General features: G+C 49.7%; 1 protein-coding gene across 2 annotated transcripts; it reads left to right on the plus strand.

Moving 5' to 3' along the window:
- The first annotated feature begins 64 nt into the window (after window positions 1-64).
- CEP57 (centrosomal protein 57) lies at window positions 65-21,200 on the plus strand. Of its 2 annotated transcripts, none has more exons than XM_077341490.1 (11): window positions 65-312; window positions 4,231-4,387; window positions 6,453-6,632; window positions 8,188-8,309; window positions 8,740-8,856; window positions 12,863-12,940; window positions 13,856-13,972; window positions 14,768-14,848; window positions 17,422-17,648; window positions 18,205-18,349; window positions 19,717-21,200. In XM_077341490.1, exons 1-11 carry the CDS (start codon window positions 220-222, stop codon window positions 19,921-19,923), a joined length of 1,524 nt encoding a protein of 507 aa, XP_077197605.1. In that variant the 5' UTR covers window positions 65-219; the 3' UTR covers window positions 19,924-21,200. The 2 variants fall into 2 exon arrangements, with proteins under 2 accessions (XP_077197605.1, XP_077197606.1); XM_077341491.1 differs by lacking the exon at window positions 65-312 and adding an exon at window positions 360-514.
- Window positions 21,201-21,299: the final 99 nt, after the last annotated feature.

Below are 21,299 nucleotides of genomic sequence, written 5' to 3' on the forward strand. Positions count from 1 at the left end.
TTCTCATTGGCCCAGCGCCGAGCCCTGCTCTTTTTGTATTTCATGAGCTCCAGTCGCTCGCTTCCACCCGCCTTCCTCTTCCGTCGCTTTTTTCGTCCCGCGCCTGCGCAGGAGGGAAGGCCGCTCGCCTCCGCTCACAGGCGCGCACACACAAAAAGGGAATAACAAAACCAATCGCGTCGTAGCCTTGTTTGGTCTCGATTCGCCGGCTCAGCGGGGATGGAGGCAGAAGAGCCGAATCCGGAACGACGGAGGGCCAGTTTGCGTTCTCATTGGCTTGGCGGCCCGTCAATCCGCCTCCCTGACTGTGACGTAAGAAGCAGGAAGGCGGAGTATTGCTGCCTGGTTGGCTAGTTCATATGTCACTCTAAAAGCTGCCCTGTAGGCGTCTGCGGGGCAGCCGAAGTCGGAGGCAGGAGGCGCTGCTCGCGGAAGGCCCTGTCCTTAAAGGGGCAGGCGCCCTTGGCGGCGGCCTTCTGGCGACATGGCGGTGGCTGGGGAGCTGGAGCCTCCGGTGAGCGCCTTGAGGAGCCTGGGGCGGGGACAGGACAAGGGCGGAGTTGACCGCGCGGGGTGGTCGCCTCCAGGCGAAGGCTGCACGGTGGTGAGGGGGAAAGCACTCTTCACATGCTCGGAGGCACGCTCGCTCAGGATGCCAGTCCCCAGGCGGGACCTGGGGATCCCCTGGAGTTATTCCAGGCGACAGAAATCGTTGCCTGAGAAAATAAGCTGCTTTGGAGGGGGGGGGGGGCTCCATAGCATCATCATAAATAATTTATTTTTGATTTGTAGCCCGCCTTTCCTCGAGGGATCAAGGCGGCCAACAGCATTATTTTAAACAGTAAAACATTATATACTAAAGTCCACAAGAAACCCGTTAAACAAATCTAACCACATCCATTCTTACAGTGGCAGGGTTGATACAGATCAAGGTTTCCGGATTTAGATGTAAATTTGGCTGGGATCTACTGAGGGCCCTCCGTGCCCACTCCCGGCTCCCTCACCAAAGTCAGGGCTGGCAACTCTATTTGGAACTGTTTGTGTTTGTTTTCTCTTGGTCGTCCTTGCAGGGTGGTTGGGAGAGCCTTTCTCTGCCAACCACAAACCTGTGTGGTAGGATTAGGCTGAGAGATGGAGTGACTGGATTAAACAAACCGGGGAAGGGGGTGGGTACCTTAATTTTGGTCTTAATATCAGTTTTAAAGAACTGGGGACTGCAGAGGTGGAGAATGGATGCTCCCTGCGCAAGAACATGGCTGGTGTTTATTTATCTTATTTATTCACATTTATACACCGCTTTCCCCGAAGGCTCTGTGTTCTGCATTTTGTGGCAGATTGCAGAGGATGTGTAAACCAAAGACTCACTGCATCCAGGCTAATGTTTGGAGCCTTTCACTGTATCTGAAGCATGCTTTTGCACAAAAGCTTACACCTTAAATAAAATTTGGTTTGGCTTAGAGGAACCACTGAACACAAACTTTGTTCTGCTTGTAACCTTTGCTATTACGTGGCATAAGCTCATCTGGGCACAGAACTGCCTAGTTTTTGTTAGTAAACATATCGTGTGCGTGGTCATGAGATGGGAAAGTGCTTTCATCTTCGTTAGCTTGTTGTAAGGACATAGAGCAGAGGTGGCCGAACTGTGGCTCTCCAGATCTCTGTGGACTACAATTACCATGACCCCTACTGAAAGGGGCTCATGGTACTTGTAGTCCATAGAGATCTGGAGAGTCCGTTAGGCCACCCGTAACATATAAGAAGGGCCCTGCATGATCTCACCAGCGATCCATCTAACCTAACATACTGTTCCACACAGCGGCCAAATAGTTTGTCCTGGAGGGACAACAAACAAGGCACGCAGGCCAGGCCCTGACGTTGCCTCCTGGGCTTCTAAGAGTTGCTGCCTTTATATGGAGGCTCCCTTGGTTGCCATGGCTAGTAGCCATTGATGGCCATCTTCTCCATGAATCGGGTGTAGCAGAGACCCTGGAATCGCATTTCCACTTGCCGTGAAACTTACCAGTTGACATTGCGCTAGTCATTCTCTTTCAACCTTCCCTACATCACAGGGTTGTTGTGAGGGTAAAACAAAGAAGAGAAGGAAAAAAAACATGCCTGTAGCTTGGAGCTCCTTTAATGAAGGACAGGGTAAAACGCACTGGATAAACAGAGTGAAGCTAGAGGGATCTGCATTGAAACCGTCAACATAATTGATTACGTCCTGAAACTCTACCGTCACTGCCTTTGTGACCTTCCTTTTTGCTTCCTCCGCTTTATCCTTTTCGCCCACTGCACATGGAGCTGCCCCACTTAATTTCTGCAGAACCTGTGAAAGAGGTCAGTCATCCCAAGGCAGCATCGAAATGCATTTGGTAGCTCAACGGGGTGTCTCTTATCTGTGGCGAACACCCTGGAGCAGCAGGCGGCTGAGCGCAGGCGCCTGCAGGAGGAGCGGCAAAAGTGGCAGAGGCCCCCCCCCCCGGGCCAAGCTGCTCGCCCTGCTGTGATCCCTGTGAAAGGGTCATTCAGCTCCCAAAGGGGTCCTGACCCCAGGTTGAGAACCACTGTCATAGAGGGTCCGGGCTATCTTCTCAGCTCCTTCCCTTGTTTCTGGGCTACATGAGGTGGAGCCGCTATAGTAGTAGTAAAGGCGGGGGAGGACAAAGGGTGGTGATGATGTCACTTCTGGTGACATGTCACTTCCTGGAGACGTGGCAGGGAGGCGTGGCCAGCTTTCTCTGAAGCTTGAAAATTTATTCCAGGGGCTTCCCCAGGGTCAAAAAGTCTGTCCTAATACATAAATGTCTTTTGTCTTGAAAGCCTTACAGGCTCACCATAAGTCACCAGTGCAAAGAGAAAGAGGTCTCCTAGGCTGGCATCAACCCAGGGTCTTGCCAGTTTGGTTGGGCTTCATTCCAGATCTGGCTGGCAGATCTGATACGGAGCACGGCTTTGGTTCACACCACCACTTCTGGGTAGCTGCAGATTGATATGAGCGTCTGCTAGTGGGAACTGCAGTTCAGCCCTAGTGTGATGCGAGGCCCGAATGCAGAAGCAGGAGACGTACTAAACAGTTTGAGAGCCAACCTGTTGTATTGGTTAGAGTAGCTGAGGACGGCCGGGGAGATCCAGTTTCAACATCTCTCGCCGTGGAAGCTCACTGGATAGTCTTGGGCCACAGCCTCCTTCTCAGCCTGGTCTACCTCACAAGGTTGTTGAGAGGGTAAAATGTCTACCAACCTGAGCTCAGAGGAAAAGCAGGCTAAAAACAAAACAGAACATTCAACCAAAAGAATGACGTGCTTATCGACCACTGCTGTATTCTTTAGTGCTTGGTACCTTCAGGACCTTTGAAGCTCATAAGAAACTCTTTGGGTATGTCGAAGACATAGACTGTGGCATCAGGAAGTGAATCATGTATGTTCATGACTTGGCATCAGTCGAGTAACCTCACCTGTGGAAAGTCTGCTTTCCTAGCTGAGAGCGATAAGATGTTTTGAATGTAGGTTTTTCTGGCTGTAACCCAGTTTAGTGTAGTGGTTAGGAGTGCAGACTTCTAATCTGTCAGGCTGGGTTCGATTCTGCACTCCCCAACATGCAGCCAGCTGGGTGACCTTGGGCTCACCACAGCACTGATAAAACTGTTCTGACCAAGTAGTAATATCAGGGCTCAGCCTCACCTTCCTCACAGGGAGTCTGTTGTGGGGGGAGGAACAGGAAGGTGAATATAAGCCGCTTTGAGCCTCCTTTGGTTAGAGAAAAGCGGCATATAAGAACCAACTCTTCTTCTTCTTCATCTGTGCTTTCATTTTTTTTTCTTACTGTACTTCATTTATACCTTGCCTTTCCCCCCAGTGGGGATTTATAGCAGCTTATGTCATTCCCCTCTCCTTTATTGTATCCTTACAAGAACATCCCAGTGAGAGAAGTTAGGCAGAAAGTCGAAGGTGACCCAGCAAGATTCCATGGCAGGGTGGAGATTGGAACCTGGGCCTTGTGGATCCTCGTCTCTAACCGCCAAACCATGCTTGTTTTCTTCCTCTCTTTGCTGGTCACGCTTCCATCGAATATTTTGCTCTTTGTGTCCATGGGTTCTCCTTAGATCTCTCAACAGTTTCTAGGACCCCCTCCCCAATAGCAAGTCTTCCTCTTTACCAGATGCCCCAAAGAAGAGCGGCGAAAACACATCCTGTACCCCCTGCGGAATAACAATTTTCGTCTCTCTTTCAGGGCGTTCGTCATAGAAGTCATAGATCGGCGTCGTTCACAGATGGGCTTTCAGCGGCCTCATTTGCGGAGTACCCTAGGCACAGGCCTTTCATTAACGCTGACTTGCGGAGGTCCCCTGCCAAGCCAGTAATTGCATATCCGGAGAGTAACAGCAGAGGTAATGTTTCCACCCAGAGGAAATGCGGCATTTAAATTGCATTGCGAGTAGGAGGTGGTTTGTACATCAGCCGGGAAGATTCATAATCCCAAATCAACACGAGATTGCCATCTCCTTATTTGGGTCATGGTTCCCAACCTCTTCCCCTTTATAAAATCTTTTCAGCTGATCTGGAAAAAGACAGTCTAAAATGTGGAATTTTAATACAGTGGGCTCGGAAACCTTGTGATTGTGTTCTTTTTTTTTTAATGGTGGTATTTCTTTTCGCCCCTTTGCTTTATCCTTGTTTCTTTCCTCCCCAAGTCTCTGAGGTCAAGAAAAATAATTGCAAAATGTTGAGTCTTTGGGATGTTTAGTTGACTCAGGGGTAGTCAAACTGTGGCCCTCCAGATGTCCATGGACTACAATTCCCATGAATTTGCTGGCAGGGGCTCATGGGAATTGTAGTCCATGGACATCTGGAGGGCCACAGTTTGACTACCCCCGTGTTAAGCAATGCTTCTTCAGAGTCTTTAAGGAGAGGTTGCGTCTCAGTGACAGAGCATTTGATGGGCATGCAGAGAAAGTCCCAGGTTGTATTCCCAGCATCTCTATTTAAAAGAACTAGGCAGTTAGTGATAGGAAAGAACTTTGCCAGGAAACCCTGGAGAAATGCTTGGTCTCTCACTCTGCCACTTTAAAAGAACAAGGTAGGAGAGTATTTGAAGGGCCTCTGGCCTGGGATCGTGGAGAGCTGCTGCCAGTCTAGAGAAAGCAGTGCTGACTGTGGTAAGAGAATAGCTTTGCATGTCTGAGTGATAAGAGCTTTTCCAGCTTTTGCTAAATTTTGAATGCTGACCACTAAAAGGCTGCTTTATCCAGTAGTCGTAAACAGACACTGTGGGACGTCAGAGGCAAAGCATTCTAACAAGTGACTTTGGCCTCAGACTATAAGAGTCATGCTGGATCAGGCCAGTGGTCCATCTAGTCCAGCAACCTGCCTCGTACAGTGGCCTTCCCCTGATGTTCCCACCTGATCCTGGGCTTTGAGGGATTAGTGCCTCTGAATGTGGAGGTTCCCTTAAGTCACCATGGTTAGTAGCCATTGATGAACCTCTCCTCCATGAATCTGTCGAAACCAGTATGCTTCGAGCTTCAAAATCCAGCATTCTGAATTGAGTCCAGAAGCAAGTTGGGGATTCTTCTGGATTCAGGGGTTGCATCCTCGTAGCTAAGTTTAGACCTTTAGGCTCCAGTCGTAAGGTTCATGCAACACCTTACAACACCCCTGTGAGAGAGGTTAGGCAGAAGGTTGAAGGTGACCCAGCAAGATTCCATAGCAGGGTGGAGATTTGAACCTGGGCCTTGTGGATCCTCATCTCTAACCACCACACCATTCTTCCTCCCTCTGCTGGTCACATGTCCATTGTATATCTTGTAACATACTTGACGTTATCCTGTATTAGCTTCACTATGCTCTTGTGAAGTTCAGATGAAAGAGAGTCACTAATCCTAAGCTTGGTGTCGCGGTTGAGAGTGGCGCCGTCTAATCTGGCAAGCCAGGTGACCTTGGGCTACTCATGGTCCTGATAGTGCTGTTCCAGCAGAGCAGTTCTCTCAGAGCTCTCTCAGCCCCACCTACCTCACAGGGTGTCTGTTGAGGGGAGAGGAAGGGAAAGGTGTTTGTAAGCCGCTTTGAGATTACTTTAGGCAGTGAAAAGCAGGGTATAAAAACCAACTCTTCTTCTAAGACAGATTCAGGTGGGTAACTGTGTTGGTCTGATGCAGCAGAATAAAATCTGAGTCCAGGGGCAGGTTTAAGACCAACAGAGTTTAATTCAAGGTATAAGCTTCCACGTGCATAGCATCTGACGAAGTGCGCTTGCACACAAAAGCTTGGATGTTGGATAAAACTTGGTTGGTCTTAAAGGTGGCCACTGGACCCAGGCTTTGTTAAGCCTAAGACAGCTGTTGGGCTTTGGGTTTGGACGTGGGTCCCCCCGCTCTCCATTCAAGACCCTGTCCTCTCCATTCGCCTGCTTGTCGGCAGGCAGGTTTAATTCTGTGTGGCTTCTCCTGTTGTCAGCCATATTCTCTGCTCTGAAGAACCTTCAGGAGAAGATTCGGCGGCTGGAGCTGGAACGGCTCGAAGCGGAGGAGAGCGTGAAAAGCCTGACGCAGGAGACCTCGGATTACAAGAAGGTGCTGAGCGAACAACTGCTGGAGAAGGAGCACTCGAAGGTGGAGGTGGCCAAGAAAAATGAAGGTGCTCCTCCTGTGTGCAGGCTTTGCTCACCACCCATTTGTTGTTGTTGTTTTCAGAAATTTTATATTCCACTTTTCTCCCGGGTGAGGACCTAAAGCAGGGGTAGTCCAACTGCGGCCCTCCAGATGTCCATGGAGTACAATTCCCATGAGCCCCTGCCAGCGAATGCTGGCAGGGCCTCATGGGAATTGTAGTCCATGGACATCTGGAGGGCCGCAGTTGGACTACCTCTGACCTAAAGCGTCTGGCAACATCACATGCCCCTTTTCCATTTTGTCCTTGCGGCAACGATCCTGCGACGTAGAATAAGGCAAGAGAGGAAAACGGCTGGCCTTCTTCCGACATGGCCTTGGGCCCGTGCCCTAGAACCACCTTGGCACTCACGGTCGCCCGTCACAGATCAGAAAAAGATGGGAAACCTCATTTTGTGGGCAGCTTACCCCCTTTTGCTGGTCTTCTCCGCGACGTTTCCGGTGAATCCTCGAATTCCTTGCGACGTAGTCCGAAAGCAAATCAATGTAGGTCAGAAAAGCTATGGAATCAGCGAGTCCCTTACTGCCTGGATAGGCTTGAGCAGAATCGGAATGCAGAGCACAGTTCCAGAAGCTGACCAGTCGCCACAGCACCCGATTGTTCTTACTGTCGGGCCTCCTCGTCAAGTAGTCGAGGATGGGCCTTCCTGTCGGGCCTCTCGCTTAATGGATCTGCAGCTGCTCAGGGCCAGGTTTGACTATCTTAGCACCAGGCATAACAGTGCCTGTTCTTTTGGGCCGTATGTCCCTGCAGTCAACCCTTCTGGTTCTTGATGCGTCTCCAGCTTCAATTGGTTGCCCCTCCGAGCCTTGTTGTTTTCTTTTCCTTCGGGATTGGAGGAGGCCGTCCCTTGTCCCCTAGGTTCTTGGTAAGTGATTGTAATAACTCGAGAGGGTCCCACTCCCTCAGTTGGATCTGTGCCATGCCCATTCACCTCGTAGAATCCTAGAGTTGGAAGGGACCTAATGGGTCATCTAGTCCAACCCCCTGCACTAGGCAGGACACTCACATCCCAATCCGAAGAAGTCACGGCTTACAGACACATCCCAATCGCTCATCTACTATAACCCTTGAACCTTCACAGAATCAGCCTCTCCGTCAGATGGCTATCTATAGAATCATAGAATCATAGAGTTGGAAGGGGCCATACAGGCCATCTAGTCCAACCCCCTGCTCAATGCAGGATCAGCCTAAAGCATAGAATCATAGAGTTGGAAGGGGCCATACAGGCCATCTAGTCCAACCCCCTGCTAGCCTTTGTTTAAAAATTTCCAAAGATGGAGAACCGACCACCTCTTAAGTAAGCCTGGAACTAAGCTAGGCTCCTTCCCTGAAGCTCCCAAGGCTGAATAGAGCCACATAAAATCGAGACGTGACGGAGTGGGAGTAGGAGCTTCATTTTGGCGGGCATAATTTACCCCACAGTGGCGAAGGAGAGTATTTCACAGGAGCTAATCTTTGGGGGGGCTGTCGGAAACTCCTGGCCATGGGAACTAACCTCCTCTCGTTGCCCTGCCTCCAGAGTTGGCCTCTCAGCTGGCCGGTGCCGAAACCCGCTGCAACTTACTCGAAAAGCAGCTAGAATACATGCGGCGAATGATAGAACACGCGGAACTTGAAAAGACAAGCGTCTTGAGGAAGCAGGTATGGCTCACCTGGCCACAGCATGCCCTGAGTGCTCTTAGCAGATTTGCTTACCAGGTTTTGTTTGGGAATTTCTTTTTTTTTAATAAAGAAGGTTCTTGATTTCTAAATAGTTGCCTTGCCACCTGGTCTTCCTCGCTGATCATTGCCTTCGCCTTACAGTCTTTCTGACTTTGCGTCAGAGTAGGCGAGGCTGACGTTGGCCTTATTTAAGAGGGCATTTTCATGGTGTCTAAGCTTGCAAATTCTGTATAAGGCAACTACGTGAATTGCTTTTTGGGTTTGGGGAGAGAACGGCTAACTAATGCTGTTGACTTTTTATGCACCCACGAACGTACACTTCTGTGTTTCCCACCTCAAATCTGACCGGTGAAGCTTTTTGTATCCTTTCAGCAAGTGGTCCATAAAGACCCCGTTTTTCTCTTCCCAGGCCACGTTAGAAAGCGAGCATCTCCTCGATCAGTCACATGTGAAATCTAAGCTGGAGAGGCTGGATCTGCTGGAGAAGGAATACGCCAGGCTGACGGCGATGCAGTCTCTGGCGGAGGTGGGTGAACCTGACTCCTCAGGTACAGCAGCCCAGGATTTGAATTCATCCCCAGGGCCCAGCACCATTGTAAACTGTTCGGCCCATCACAGCAAGGGTGCTTTGAAGTAGTTTCTTGAAGACCAGGAAGTTAAATATGGTACCCTGCCGTGACTCAGTGGTAGAGCATCTGCTTGGCCTACAGAAGGGCCGAGGTTCAAAGGCTGGCATCTCCAGTTTAAAAGGATGCGGTAATAGGTGTGGGGAAAGAACCCCTGTCTGACACCCGAGAGAGCTGTTGCCAGTCAGGTTAGGCGATCTTGACCTCGCTATGACCATGTGCCAATTTTAATTTGGTTAAGGGCCAGCTTGGTGTTTTGGTTGGGAGGGCAGACTTCTAATCTGGCTGGGTGACTTTGGGCTGGCCACAGCACTGATAAAGCTGTTCTGACGAAGCAGTAACATTGGGGCTCCATTCGCTAAGATTAAAGAATCTCTTTGGCTAAATTGTATTGAGTCTAGAACCGAAATCCCCAACCGTGCGCCACAAGAAACACAGTTGGATACTAGGAAAACAACTAGACCCAAAATAATTCTGAGTTTTCACTGTCAATTTCTCTTGTATGATTCCTCCCCATGTTATTTTTGTGAGGCTGCTGCCCTCTGGTTCTCGAGCAACCGAACTTGGAGCAAGTGTGTGATGCCGAGAGCCACAAAGCTGATAAACACCAGTCCTCTCTTAGTTTTACGTTGGTCTTCTGTTTCATTTGAGTCCTGCCCCTCCCTCCACAGAGGTCAGGGCCCATTTAACTTTCACAAGCACCTAGGCTTGCATGGCCCTGGCGCAGAGTGCATCGGGCAAGAGAAGAGAGTTGGGTAAGGAAAGGACAGATTAAGACAAAATATGTGATTCACATCTCTGTTCTCACAGGACAGCGTCTCATAGAGCAGGGGTAGTCAACCTGTGGTCCTCCAGATGTCCATGGACTACAATTCCCATGAGCCCCTGCCAGCGTTTGCTGGCAGGGGCTCATGGGAATTGTAGTCCATGGACATCTGGAGGACCACAGGTTGACTACCCCTGTCATAGAGCACTCTCAGCCCCACGGGGTGTCTGTTGTGGGAAGAGGAAGCGAAGGCGATTTTATGCTGCTTTGAGACTCCTCTGGGTAGTGAAAAGCAGGGGACAAAACCCAAGTCTTCCTTCTCTTCACCTAGCGTTATTGTCTTTTCCAGGAGTTCCTTAAAGCCATTTTATTTCAAACATCGTCTCATAGTGTCTAATCTTGCAGGTGTCCCTGTGCTTTCTCTAAACAGCTCTAAAATCTCGCCCTACCTTCTGCTTGGTGGGAAAGAGAGAACAGAAGGTCTATAAGCTCCGGTTTCCAAATAGCAGATCCTCGATCCACCAGGGCTTTGGCTTTTTAGAAACCACATGTGTGCTTCCTTGCTCACCGACAGGCAGTGTTTTGGAAGCCTGCTTTTTCCTGTCTGAACTTTGCAGTGGGGCTTTTTTGGAACTGTTTAAGGTCTGGGCTGCATATGCTGGTGAATGAGGAGGCCGAGTGGAGAGTACCACTTCAGCCCATAGGAGAGGGATTGCATTTTGCAAAGTTCTTTCTCCAACTGAGTTTCTTTTAAGTAGAGAAACTAGCACAGCTGTAATCTTTATCTCTGATGTGCTAAATGTTATGTTTGTGGGAAGTTTTTACATGGGGATGTGAGAAGACAGTGAAAATACAAATCCACCCACCTGCCATCTACAGTGGTATGGCCAGTCTGCTTCAGAATCCTCAAGAGTTGATATCTTGCAAGTATTGATGAGTAAAGATAAAAATCAGACCCATGTGTGTACGCCTCCTGTCTCTGACCCACCCCTCCTTAAATTTCTTAGCCTGCACATGGATTTTAACCTGGTGATGGATCAAGGTAAATGGTCTGGGACCATGGTATCTATGGGACCACTTTTCCCATTATGTCCTAAAATGAATAAAATTAATTTTAATAGTGCAAAATGTAAAGTTCTGCATTTAGGTAGGAAAAAGCAAGTGCATCACTATAGGATGGGGGAGACTTGTCTTGGCAGTAGCATGTGCAAAAAGGATCTTGGGATCTTAGTAGACCATGCACTGAACATGAGCCAGCAGTGTGACTTGGTAGCTACAAGTATTGTGTCCAGGTCAAGCGAGGGGATGTTACCGCTTTACTCTGCTCTGGTAAAACCTCACTTGGAGTACTGCGTTCAGTTTTGGGCACCACGACTGAAGAGAAATGTAGAGCAGTGGTCCCCAACCTTTATTAGGCTGGGGACCGGCAGGGCATCGGGTCGCGCCCGCAGGGACCGCGCCCGCGCGGGCCACGCCCATGCTTCGGGCCGCGCCCGCGGGCCGCACCCACGGATCGGGCCGCGCCCGCGGGCCTCGCCCGCGGATCGGGCCGAGCGGGCGCGGCCTGCACGGGCGCGGCCCGGCCCTGATTCCCTGCCCGCCCTCCCGCGGTAAGTAGCTTCCCGGGCCGCAAGCTTGCGGCCTGGGAAGTTTTTTACTGCGGGGGGGGGGCGGGGAGAGGGAGCCGCGGCCCGGCGCCATGGCCTTTGCGGCCCGGCGCCGGGCCGCGGCCCGCAGGTTGGGGACCACTGATGTAGAGGAACCGGAGCGTGTCCAGAGGAGGGCTCTGAAGATGCTGAGGGGTTTGGAGACCAAGATGTACGAGGAAAGGTTGAGGGAGCTTGGTCTATTTAGCCTGGAGAGAAGACGACTAAGAGGTGATATGATAAACATCTTCAAGTACTTGAAGGGCTGTCACAGAGGATGGAGCAGAATTGTTTTCTGTTGCCCCAGAGGGTCATACCAGAACCAATGGGATGAAATTAATTCAAGAGTTTTCAGCTAAATGTCTGGAAGAAGTTCCTGATAGTTAGAGCAGTTCCACAGTGGAACAGGCTTCCTCGGGAGGTGGTGGGTTCTCCTTCTTTAGAAGTTTTTAAGCAGAGGCTAGATAGCCATCTGACAGAAATGCTGATTCTGTGAACTTAGGCAGGATGTGAGTGGGTGGGCAGGAAGGGTTGTGTCCCTGCTTGGCTCTTGTGGCCTTATCTCACATGCCCAGGGAAATGCTGATCACCACTTTCGGGTCAGAAGGTGAATTTCCTCCAGGCCAAACTGGCCAGAGATTCTGGGGGGGGGGGAGGCAACATCTGGGCATGGAATTAAGGTCACTGTCGGTAGGCAGGTAGTAGTGAATTTCCCACATTGTGCAGGGAGTTGGACTAAATGACCCTGGATATCCCTTCTAGCTCTATGATTCTGTGATTCTCTATGATCTAAAACCTGCTGGCCTCTCTACGTGAGTCCACCCAATTTAACTTCATTGAAGATTGCATTATGACCCCCTTTTCCATCCTTTGAAATGGGAGATGGATTATGCAGATCGGTGCAGCTGCTTGTTTTAACTAATGTTGAATTGAATTTTATAGTTTGTATTATTATTGTTGTTGTTTTGCATTCTATTGTGTATGGTACTGCAGTTTAATCTCCTTTGAACCAACCTGAACATTCAGGGAAGGGTAGCATATAAATACAAAAATAAATAAATGGTTGAAGCTCAGTGGCGTAACATCTGTTTGGCATGGGAAAGGTCCCAGGTTCATTCCCTGATGTCTCCAGTTAGAAGGACCAGGTAGCAGGAGATGTGAAAGACCTCTGGCCTGAGACTCTAGAGCAGGGATAGTCAACCTGTGGTCCTCCAGATGTCCATGGACTACAATTCCCATGAGCCCCTGCCAGCGTTTGCTGGCAGGGGCTCATGGGAATTGTAGTCCATGGACATCTGGAGGACCACAGGTTGACTACCCCTGCTCTAGAGAGCTGCCCATCAGAGCAGGCAGCTCCGATCTTGATTAACCAGTTGTTTGATTCGGGATAGATTTGCAGTCTCCCAAATCCAGATATGTCCGCTGGTCTATCCTGGTCCTTACTCGGTAGCCATATTGCGCCCTTTCTCTGTTTTGCTTTGTTTCTCCATTCAGAAAAAGATGAAAGAACTGGAGGAGAAGCTCCAAGAGGAAGAGCACACGAGGAAGCTGATGCAGGAGAAAGCAGCCGAGGTACTCCTTGTGGGTGTGGTGGGGAAGGAGTAACCCCTGCGGAGATGTCATAATTTAGATTGTCATAGGATCTTCGTACTCTTCCTTCAAAGAACTCAGGGGTGTGTGTGTGTGTATGCGGTCCACTTCCTTCTCTTCCGACGTAGCCTCAAAACATCCTGTGAGGTTGGTTGCACAGTGCATTGAGCATTAGAGTTTGGAGGCTCAGGTGTTTGTTGAGGATTCAGTGGGGGGATGCAAATTGGAGGGAAGAAGTACAGGTAGGGATGCTTGATTCCTTATTCTGCTGCCTGCAGCTTGTCAACAATATCTCCTTCCTCTCAGCTGATTTCCTCTGGTCTAGGTGTATGTTTTGGACATGTCCTGCCCAGGACAGGTAACTTCCAGGTTCTCTGCAGAAGCCCCATTTTCTTATCCTCTCCAAACTTGCCTGGGAATGAAACGTGCTCTTATCCTAATTGGATCCCTCCAAGGGAATTGTGGGGGGTTATGAATAGAGCCTCTTGTGGCGCATAGTGGTAAGGCAGCGACATGCTATCTGAAGCTCTGCCCATGAGGCTGGGAGTTCGATCCCCAGCAGCCAGCTCAAGGTTGACTCAGCCTTCCATCCTTCCAAGGTCGATAAAATGAGTCCCCAGCTTGCTGCTATGGGGTAAAACGATAATGACTGGGGAAGGCACTGGCAAAACCACCCCGTATTGAGTCTGCCAAGAAAACGCTGGAGGGCGTCACCCCAAGGGTCAGACATGACTCGGTGCTTGCACAGGGGATACCTTTACCTTTTATGAATTTAGCAAGAGGCTGGGTAATGCACCGTGATGCAAAGCCAGCAGGCTACGTGCTGCTCCTTGGACGCTGCTCCTCCCCTCTCGAGATGATTCACGAAAGAAATAACTTCCGGGTTTATCTCTGCAGTTGCAGTCCGGATTAGAGACCAACAGAAAGTTGCTGCAGGCGAAGACGAAGCTGGCGCCGGCGTTGCTGCCTTCGAAACCAAAGAAGATGAAGAAGAAAGCAAAGCAGCTGGATAAGGTAGAGCCAAGGCACAGCGTTGGGTTGGCTCTCTGGGAGTCTGGATAATTCACCGTGGGGAGAAGCCCTCTTGTGTTTGGGGACACACTTGCTGTAACCGAGAGCAGAGTTCAACAGTGGCTGGCTGTGGCCTTCACACCCTGCTTTGTTGCTCCCAGGGGCAGTGGGCTTTGGAAGCGGGACGCTGGGCCAGAACGACAAGGGTGTATCTGCCTGCTCAGGCCGGAAAATGTGCTTTTACCTGGTGCTGTGTAGCAGATTGTCAAAGGAGAAAGTTCTGCCTGCTGGTTGGACTTTTCCCCCTGGTGGCTGGTTAGATGTGGGGCCGTGGCTCAGGGTCAGCTTTGCACGCAGAAGTTCCCAGGTTTGATCCCTGTCCCCTTCAGATAAAAGGACCAAATAGCAGCTGATGTGGCTGACCTCTGCCTGAACCCCTGGGGAGCTGCTTCCTGTCAGAGTAGGCAATACTGAGATTGGTGGGTCTCAGGTCAGCTTCCCGCGTTCATATATACATGGTAATAAAGGGGGCTATCTTTGTCTCTGTGCAGTCCGGAGATTGTAGGTTGCCGTTTTGTGGTTCGGGATTCATGAGTTGTTTTGAGTCCTACTTTTCCTGAGTTCAGTAGAATAAAACTAAGTTAACTCTGGGTCTGATTCGGGAAACTCGAAGTTCTTTCACCACGTGCAGACACGTAAACTCATCTACATGTGAGATAGGCTAGCAGCCTCTTTTCTAGGGCCAGCAGGGCTTGAGGAAGTATCCTCCACTGTGACAGTTTCTCTTCTCTCCTTTAGAGCAATTCTGCAATGACCCACTACCACCCCCAGCCCCACTACAGGCTGCAGCTGGGAGATGTGCCATTTGTAGCTGGAAAGGTAAGGGGACCTGAGGATTGAGAAAATGCAGAGGCTAAATAGGGTCCTGGAGGATCAGCTGTGGGTACACCCTGAATACCAGGATGTTGGAGACAAAGAATCAAGGTGTTGCCTTTGCTCTGTGCTTTTGGTGGCTTCCCAGAAGCACCATGTGGACCTTGATGGGGCCCATTTGAGCGGTTTCTCCGTGTTCCTTGCCAGTTGGGTTTTAATCTCCTTATGTGAGGAGCCTAGAATGACACACTCTCAATTACTGATGTTTCTGATGCATGAACTACACTCAGGCACCCACACAAAAATTAGGGGTAGGTGCTTCAGGCTCTCTAACTAAAGAAATTGCAGGGGTGTGCATTAGCCCCTCTGCTTTTCAATATTTACATCAATGATATAGTGCAAAGACTATCAGGCCCAGAATTTGTACCCCCTTCTGTTGGTCAGCAAAAGGTCTCTATCCTGCTTTATGCAGATGGCATGGTCCTGGTTTCCCTTACAAGAGTTGGTCTGAAAAAGCTACTTAACAACTTGGGTACTTAAGTAAGGAAGAGTCCCTCTCCATCAACTATGCAAAAACAAAAGTTATGTTTTTTAGGAAAAGACCAAAACATTTTCTTTGGAGCATACACAATATTCCTATAGAACAGTGCAGTACATTTAAATATCTCGAATCACTTACAGTGAGACCATAAACTGGAATGCCCACCTTACAAGTATAAAGGCCTCTGGTCTAAAAATCATTGGAGCCATTCTGAGATTTTACTACACCAGGGGAGGGTTTCTAGTTGACCCAGCTCTAAAGCTCTTTGCAGCCAAGGTCATTCCTCACCTACTATATGGCAATTGCTCATTTCAAAAATAAACGCATGGGGAGGGGCAGCTGGGGGACTGAGTCAAGGAATGTGCGGGGAAGTCTTCCATATGGGCATGGAAGATCCCTGTCATCTGGAAGCCATTTCAGACTACGGGTGAGTATGAACCAGCTGGTGAACTGCAGTCCATCACGAATTTTGGCTGGCTTGTGGTTAAGAAAGGAAAGGTTGCAAACTGAAGAACTGCCACGAACTTCCATGAATTTTGATGCCCTTTGTGGCTGTTCATGAAGAGCAGCAAGCAGGTTTCTTGTTCATGAAGAGCCAAACGGCTGAGCCCATTGCTCAGCTGTTTCGAAACACCTGCTTTCTGCCACCCCCCAAGCTACGGGGAGCAGAAAGCAGGGGGTTATTTATCATTCAATTTTATATACTACCCCTTCCCAGAAATGGGCTTCAGGTGATACGCAACAATAAGTATAAAAACAGCATTAAAACATCTAATTTCTCTATTCCTCCCTGCCACCTTTCTATCTTATGATATGTGGGGGTGAGCAGGAGAGGATGGAGGACCATATAATCTTCTAGCCTTTTATAAAAAGATGTATTCTTACTTTTAGGAAACAAAGAAATGAAGGAGACACAAATGAAAAAGTGGTTACGTATCACAGTTACATATATCAAAAATAATTATGCAGTACAGGGTGTATGAAACAGAAAGGATTTCTCTCCACCTCTCATAATTTTTAAAACACTGCTTGTAAAATCAAATAATACTTTTGTTGGGGTACATTGATATTCAACAATTCCATAACAAATCTGTTTTTCATCTACATTGATTTCATCCTTACTACATACTTGGTATTATATATTTTTGCCACCTCTACCTACTCAGTGTAGCTTTTAGCAATAAGTAATATATCAGAATACAAGAAAGAAAATCTGTTATCTATTTCACCATAAGCTGTGGGGGGAAGCAAGCAGGGGCTTAAACTTCAACTGGTTCACAATCCAGTTCGGTTTGCAAAGCGAACCACAAACCATGAACCAAATTGCAAAAACGTGTTTCCTGTTGGTCCCTATTCCAGAAAGGACTCTGCTGATCTGAATTGCACATGACAGTCTCACAGACTTTAAGCTGAACGCGTTGATAGGCCAAGGGAATGGGTTTAGTGGCAAACAGGATTTCCCAATGTTAGGACTCGCAGTTGCCCTAACTTGAGATGCACATATGGTTGCGATTGGTAAGATTTGGTAAAAGGGAAGAGGTGGTAGGCAAGGGTCAGACCATACAGTCTGCAGACGGTCCAAACCTACCCATCTCCTGTTGGAGAGGTCTTCTAGGGCAGTGATCCCCAACCCGCGGGCCGCAGCCCAGTGCCGGGCCGCGAAGGCCTTGGTGCCGGGCCGCGGCTCCCTCTCCCCGCCCCCTCCCCCCCGCAGTAAAAAACTTCCCAGGCCGCAAGCTTGTGGCCCGGGAAGTTTCTTACCGTAGGAGGGGGGAAGAGGGAATCAGGGCTGCGCCCGCGCATTGCGCATGTGTGGCCCGGGTGCGCATGTGCAATGCGCGGGCACAGGCCCGCATGCGTGGCATGCGCGGACGGGCAGTTGCCCTGCCGGTCCCCAGCCTCAAAAAGGTTGGGGACCGCTGTTCTAGACAGGCAATTTCATCTGCTCACAACCGTGGAAAAGGTGTTGACTTTGTAGCGGAATAGAATTTCCCACAGAGCCTCCCTCCTCTTCACCCCTCGCCTGTTCCTCTTCCAGTCCACCAGCCCCAGCCACGCTGTGGGGGCCAACGTCCAGCACGTCCTACACCTCATGAAGCATCACACGAAAGCTCTTTGCAACGACCGTGTGGTGAGCGAAGTCCCGTTGGGGAAGCCCGCAAGCAGAGGCCGGAGGTCCTCCGAGTCGTCCGTCTGCTCCGCCTCCCAGGGGGACCTTTCCGAGGTGCTGCTGACCTTGCAGGATGAACTCGGGCAGATGAGCTTGTGAGTCGCAACCGGGGCCCGAAATGTTGGGGCCCTCTGCCTTTGCTTTGGGGGGTCTGCGGATTAGTTGGCTGGCCAGAGGCCTGATGTCCATGTGACGCTGAGAAGTAGAAATGTTTTCCCTTGTGATTTTGCCCGTTTGCGGGGTCTCTTTCTGCCTGGGGGGTTCTCCATGCAAAGCGTTTACGCTTCAAGTGAGATGCCAGGGCAGTGCAAAATCCCAACCCTATGTCCTGCTGCCTTCCATCTCTCAAGAAGGCACCTCTGTTTAAGGATTTGGTCTTGTCCAAAAGAATTTAAATTTAAGCTTGTTTGAAGGTAGAGGGTTAATCAGTGTAAAAATCTTTAATTGCTTGTGCTTGGCCCGAGGTCACTCGGTTGGCTGTACGTGGAGGAGAGGGGAATCAGATTTGGTTCTCCAGATTAGAGGCCACTGCTCTTAGCCAAGCTGCCACTTGAGGGCACGTCTCACACCACCCCGAGGGGCTTTCCCACCCCCGGCGAAGACACTCTGGTAAGGCATTCTTATTAAGCTGGTCTTCCCTTTGCATGCCAGTGATCACCAGCAGCTAGCGAAACTCATCCAGGATGCTCCGACAGACGACCTGCGGGAAGACCTGGAGCGGGAGCGGGAAGGGCTGGTCAAAAGGATGGAGGCCAAGGCGGAACAGATCTCTAAAATTCAGCGGCATCGGGCACGGGTGAGCCACGCTTGCGGCAGTCTTCTCCCCGTCTTAAATGCTATACACGTTTCCCTCCCTCTGAGAGAGAGTGTGTAGAATTGCTCAAACACAGTTTTCATGATTGGAGTTTAGCGACCTAGCAAAGGAGAGTGACAAGGAGGGGACCAAGCCCAACGGGGAAAGGCTGAGGGGCTTGGAAAGGGTCAGCCTGGAAGAGGTTGAGAGGGGACAGGATCACTGCCTTTAAGTATCTGAAAGGTTGTCACTTGGAGGAGGGCAGGGAGCGGTTCCTGTTGGCAGCAAAGGAGGACTTGCAGTAATGGCTTTTAATTGTATGCAGAACAGTACTGACTAGATATCAGGAAAAAAAATGCTCACAATCCAAGTAGTTCAACAGTGGAAAGGGCTGCTTAAGGAAGTGGTGAGCTTCTCACTGGCGTACTTCAAGCAGCTGGACAGATACTTATCCGGGATGCTTTAGGTTGATCCCGTGTTGAGCAGGGGGCGGGACTTGATGGCCTGTATGGCCCCTTCCAACTCTATGACTCTGTAGCATTCTAGGTCTCTTGGAGCAGGGGTAGTCAACCTGTGGTCCTCCAGATATCCATGGACTACAATTCCCATGAGCCCCTGCCAGCAAATGCTCATGGGAATTGTAGTCCATGGACATCTGGAGGACCACAGGTTGACTACCCCTGTCTTGGAGCAATGCTTGTCACTTCAGCCCTGTTCTGTGGTTCCACTTTTGGGTTACTTGATGCAGCTGGATGGAGTGGAGGAGACCTTTAGTACTTGTATGAGAGTCCCCTGAATGTTGCTGCTTTTGTGATTGATAGTTGGTGGGGGGTTAGGATCCATAGCTTACAAGGAGAGGTTGGAGGGAGGTCAGTATGTGTAACTTAGAGAAGACAGCCAGGGTGATAGGATAGGTGCGTTTAACTACATAAAAGGGAGACCTGTTGAAGAGGGAGCCAACTTGTTTACCGCAGCTTTAGATATAAAGTCTAGGAGTAATGCGTTCAAATTACGGGAACGGAGGTTCCACTTAAATATTAGAAAGTGTACATATGTAACAGAGCCTCCTTCATATCGGAGGAGGATATTGGAATAGCATGTCAGGGGCGGTGATTTTTAAGTCCCTGAGAAGGGGGTCAGGGCTGGATTGGATGGCCCTTGGTGGTCTCTTCCAGCTCTTGTGATTCTGATGCCGACAAATAGCAAAAATGTTGTGAGCTGAGGTAGTTCAGTTAGGAGGGAGGAAATTCCTAAGAGGACTGGGGACGCATATGGTAGGTTTCAGAACTGGCAGGAAAATCAGGACGCTTTCTCCAGCAAAAGAAGAGCGTCTGAGACCAACGCGTGTGCCTCTTTCTGTCCCTCTCTAGCTGGAGAAGCACAGGCGAGACACCAAACCCAAGCACGGTCGCCCTCAGCAGCCAAGCAACGCCGGCGAAGGGAAAACGGCAAAGGCAAAAGGCGTCGGTTCGAAAGCAAAGCCCGGGGAGAAGGGGAAGAAGAGCCTCCAGCTGCTGAGGGAAATGCAGAGCATACAGACCTCCCTCCAGAAAGACGATATCAATTGGGACTACTGAGGTGTTTGCTCGTGTGATTTTTCCCCCCCATCTTCTTTTGCTTCTGTTTTGCACTTTCCTGTCTTCCCCGCCTTATTGACTGCAGCCCAGCCGGCTTCTCCGAAACAACAAGATGAGGTCAGAGCCGCACTTTGTGAAATGAAAATCCCTGCAATTTCCCACCTGTAGGCCCGATCGCATTACAGCCCACAATCCTGCTGGGACCGGGGGAAGGGGAAAGGAGAAGACCCTTCTGTCACTGTGATACCTTTCCAGCCTTTTTCCTTTCCTGTCAATTCTCTGTACTGGTTTTTTTTTTTTTTTGCATTGTTTTTTTTGTTGGGTTTTCTTGCTGCGGGGCCTCTACTCCTTGGCCTGCTTCCCTCTGCCCCAAGCAATTAATTTAATTGCTCGCTTGGGGCAGATCTCCTCCGGGGCTGGCAACGGATGCTGGCTTGCCCACCCAAGAGAACCGAAGACGGTACGGCGGAGGTCCTGTTTCCCTGCACGGGGGACGAAGTTGGTTACGCACATTGTACTTGTCAGCTGTGGGGCACAGGTTGTGCGGTGCTTCCAAATCCCACAGTGTTTTGGGGGTTATGGCGTCACCCACGTCTTTGATCCGAAAGCACGCGTACCACACAGGTAACAAAGGCTCCGTTTCAGATTTTCAACTCTTTTAAAAGTCTGCCGTCAGGGTCACTCGGCTTTTCGTTTGAAAAACCTAAGAGGACATTCTGCACATTTTCCGCTTCCTCCCTTTGCACCTTAGCACCCTGGGAAGAGGCACCCGACTTGGAGCAGGCCCAGTTCCACAGAGAAGTGTACAGGCTTGCAATCCCTTTGACCGCCAGCTGCAACCCACGGATGTTACCTCTGCTGAAGGATACAGATGTGTTTTTTTGCACAGAGCAAGGAAATCTTAAGCCTTTTGTAACATGATTCCAGAGTGGAATTTGAATAGCCATTTGGAAGCTTCCAGCTTGGGGCTTTCTTTCTCATTTTTAATCTGTTTCCAGAAGTGCAGGAGGCGGGCATCTTGCGTTTTTTAAAGATCATGCTGGTGCTTTTTTGTGCGGGCAGCTTGTTTTTAGCAAACTCCCATGCGCTGGGCGAGGAGCTCTGGTGTTCGTAGAGATACTAAAAAGACTTTATACATGCACCCACATGGATATTATTTATTACATTAATAATGGAAAGCATTTCCAATGATTGGAATGTACCAGTTACTCAAAGCGGCCTGTGTTCTCGCCGAGGTTTGATTGGAATCCAATAAAGGCAACTTGCTAATTGAACAAGTGGAATGGAAAACCCATTTCCTCCTTGGAATGCCTCTTTCCAAGAACTACTTGAAATCCTCAAAGACTGCATCTGTCTAACAAATTTGAAAAGCGGGT

The sequence above is a fragment of the Paroedura picta genome, chromosome 6 (genome assembly GCF_049243985.1).
Source record: "Paroedura picta isolate Pp20150507F chromosome 6, Ppicta_v3.0, whole genome shotgun sequence".
In the NCBI taxonomy this organism is placed as follows: domain Eukaryota; kingdom Metazoa; phylum Chordata; class Lepidosauria; order Squamata; family Gekkonidae; genus Paroedura; species Paroedura picta.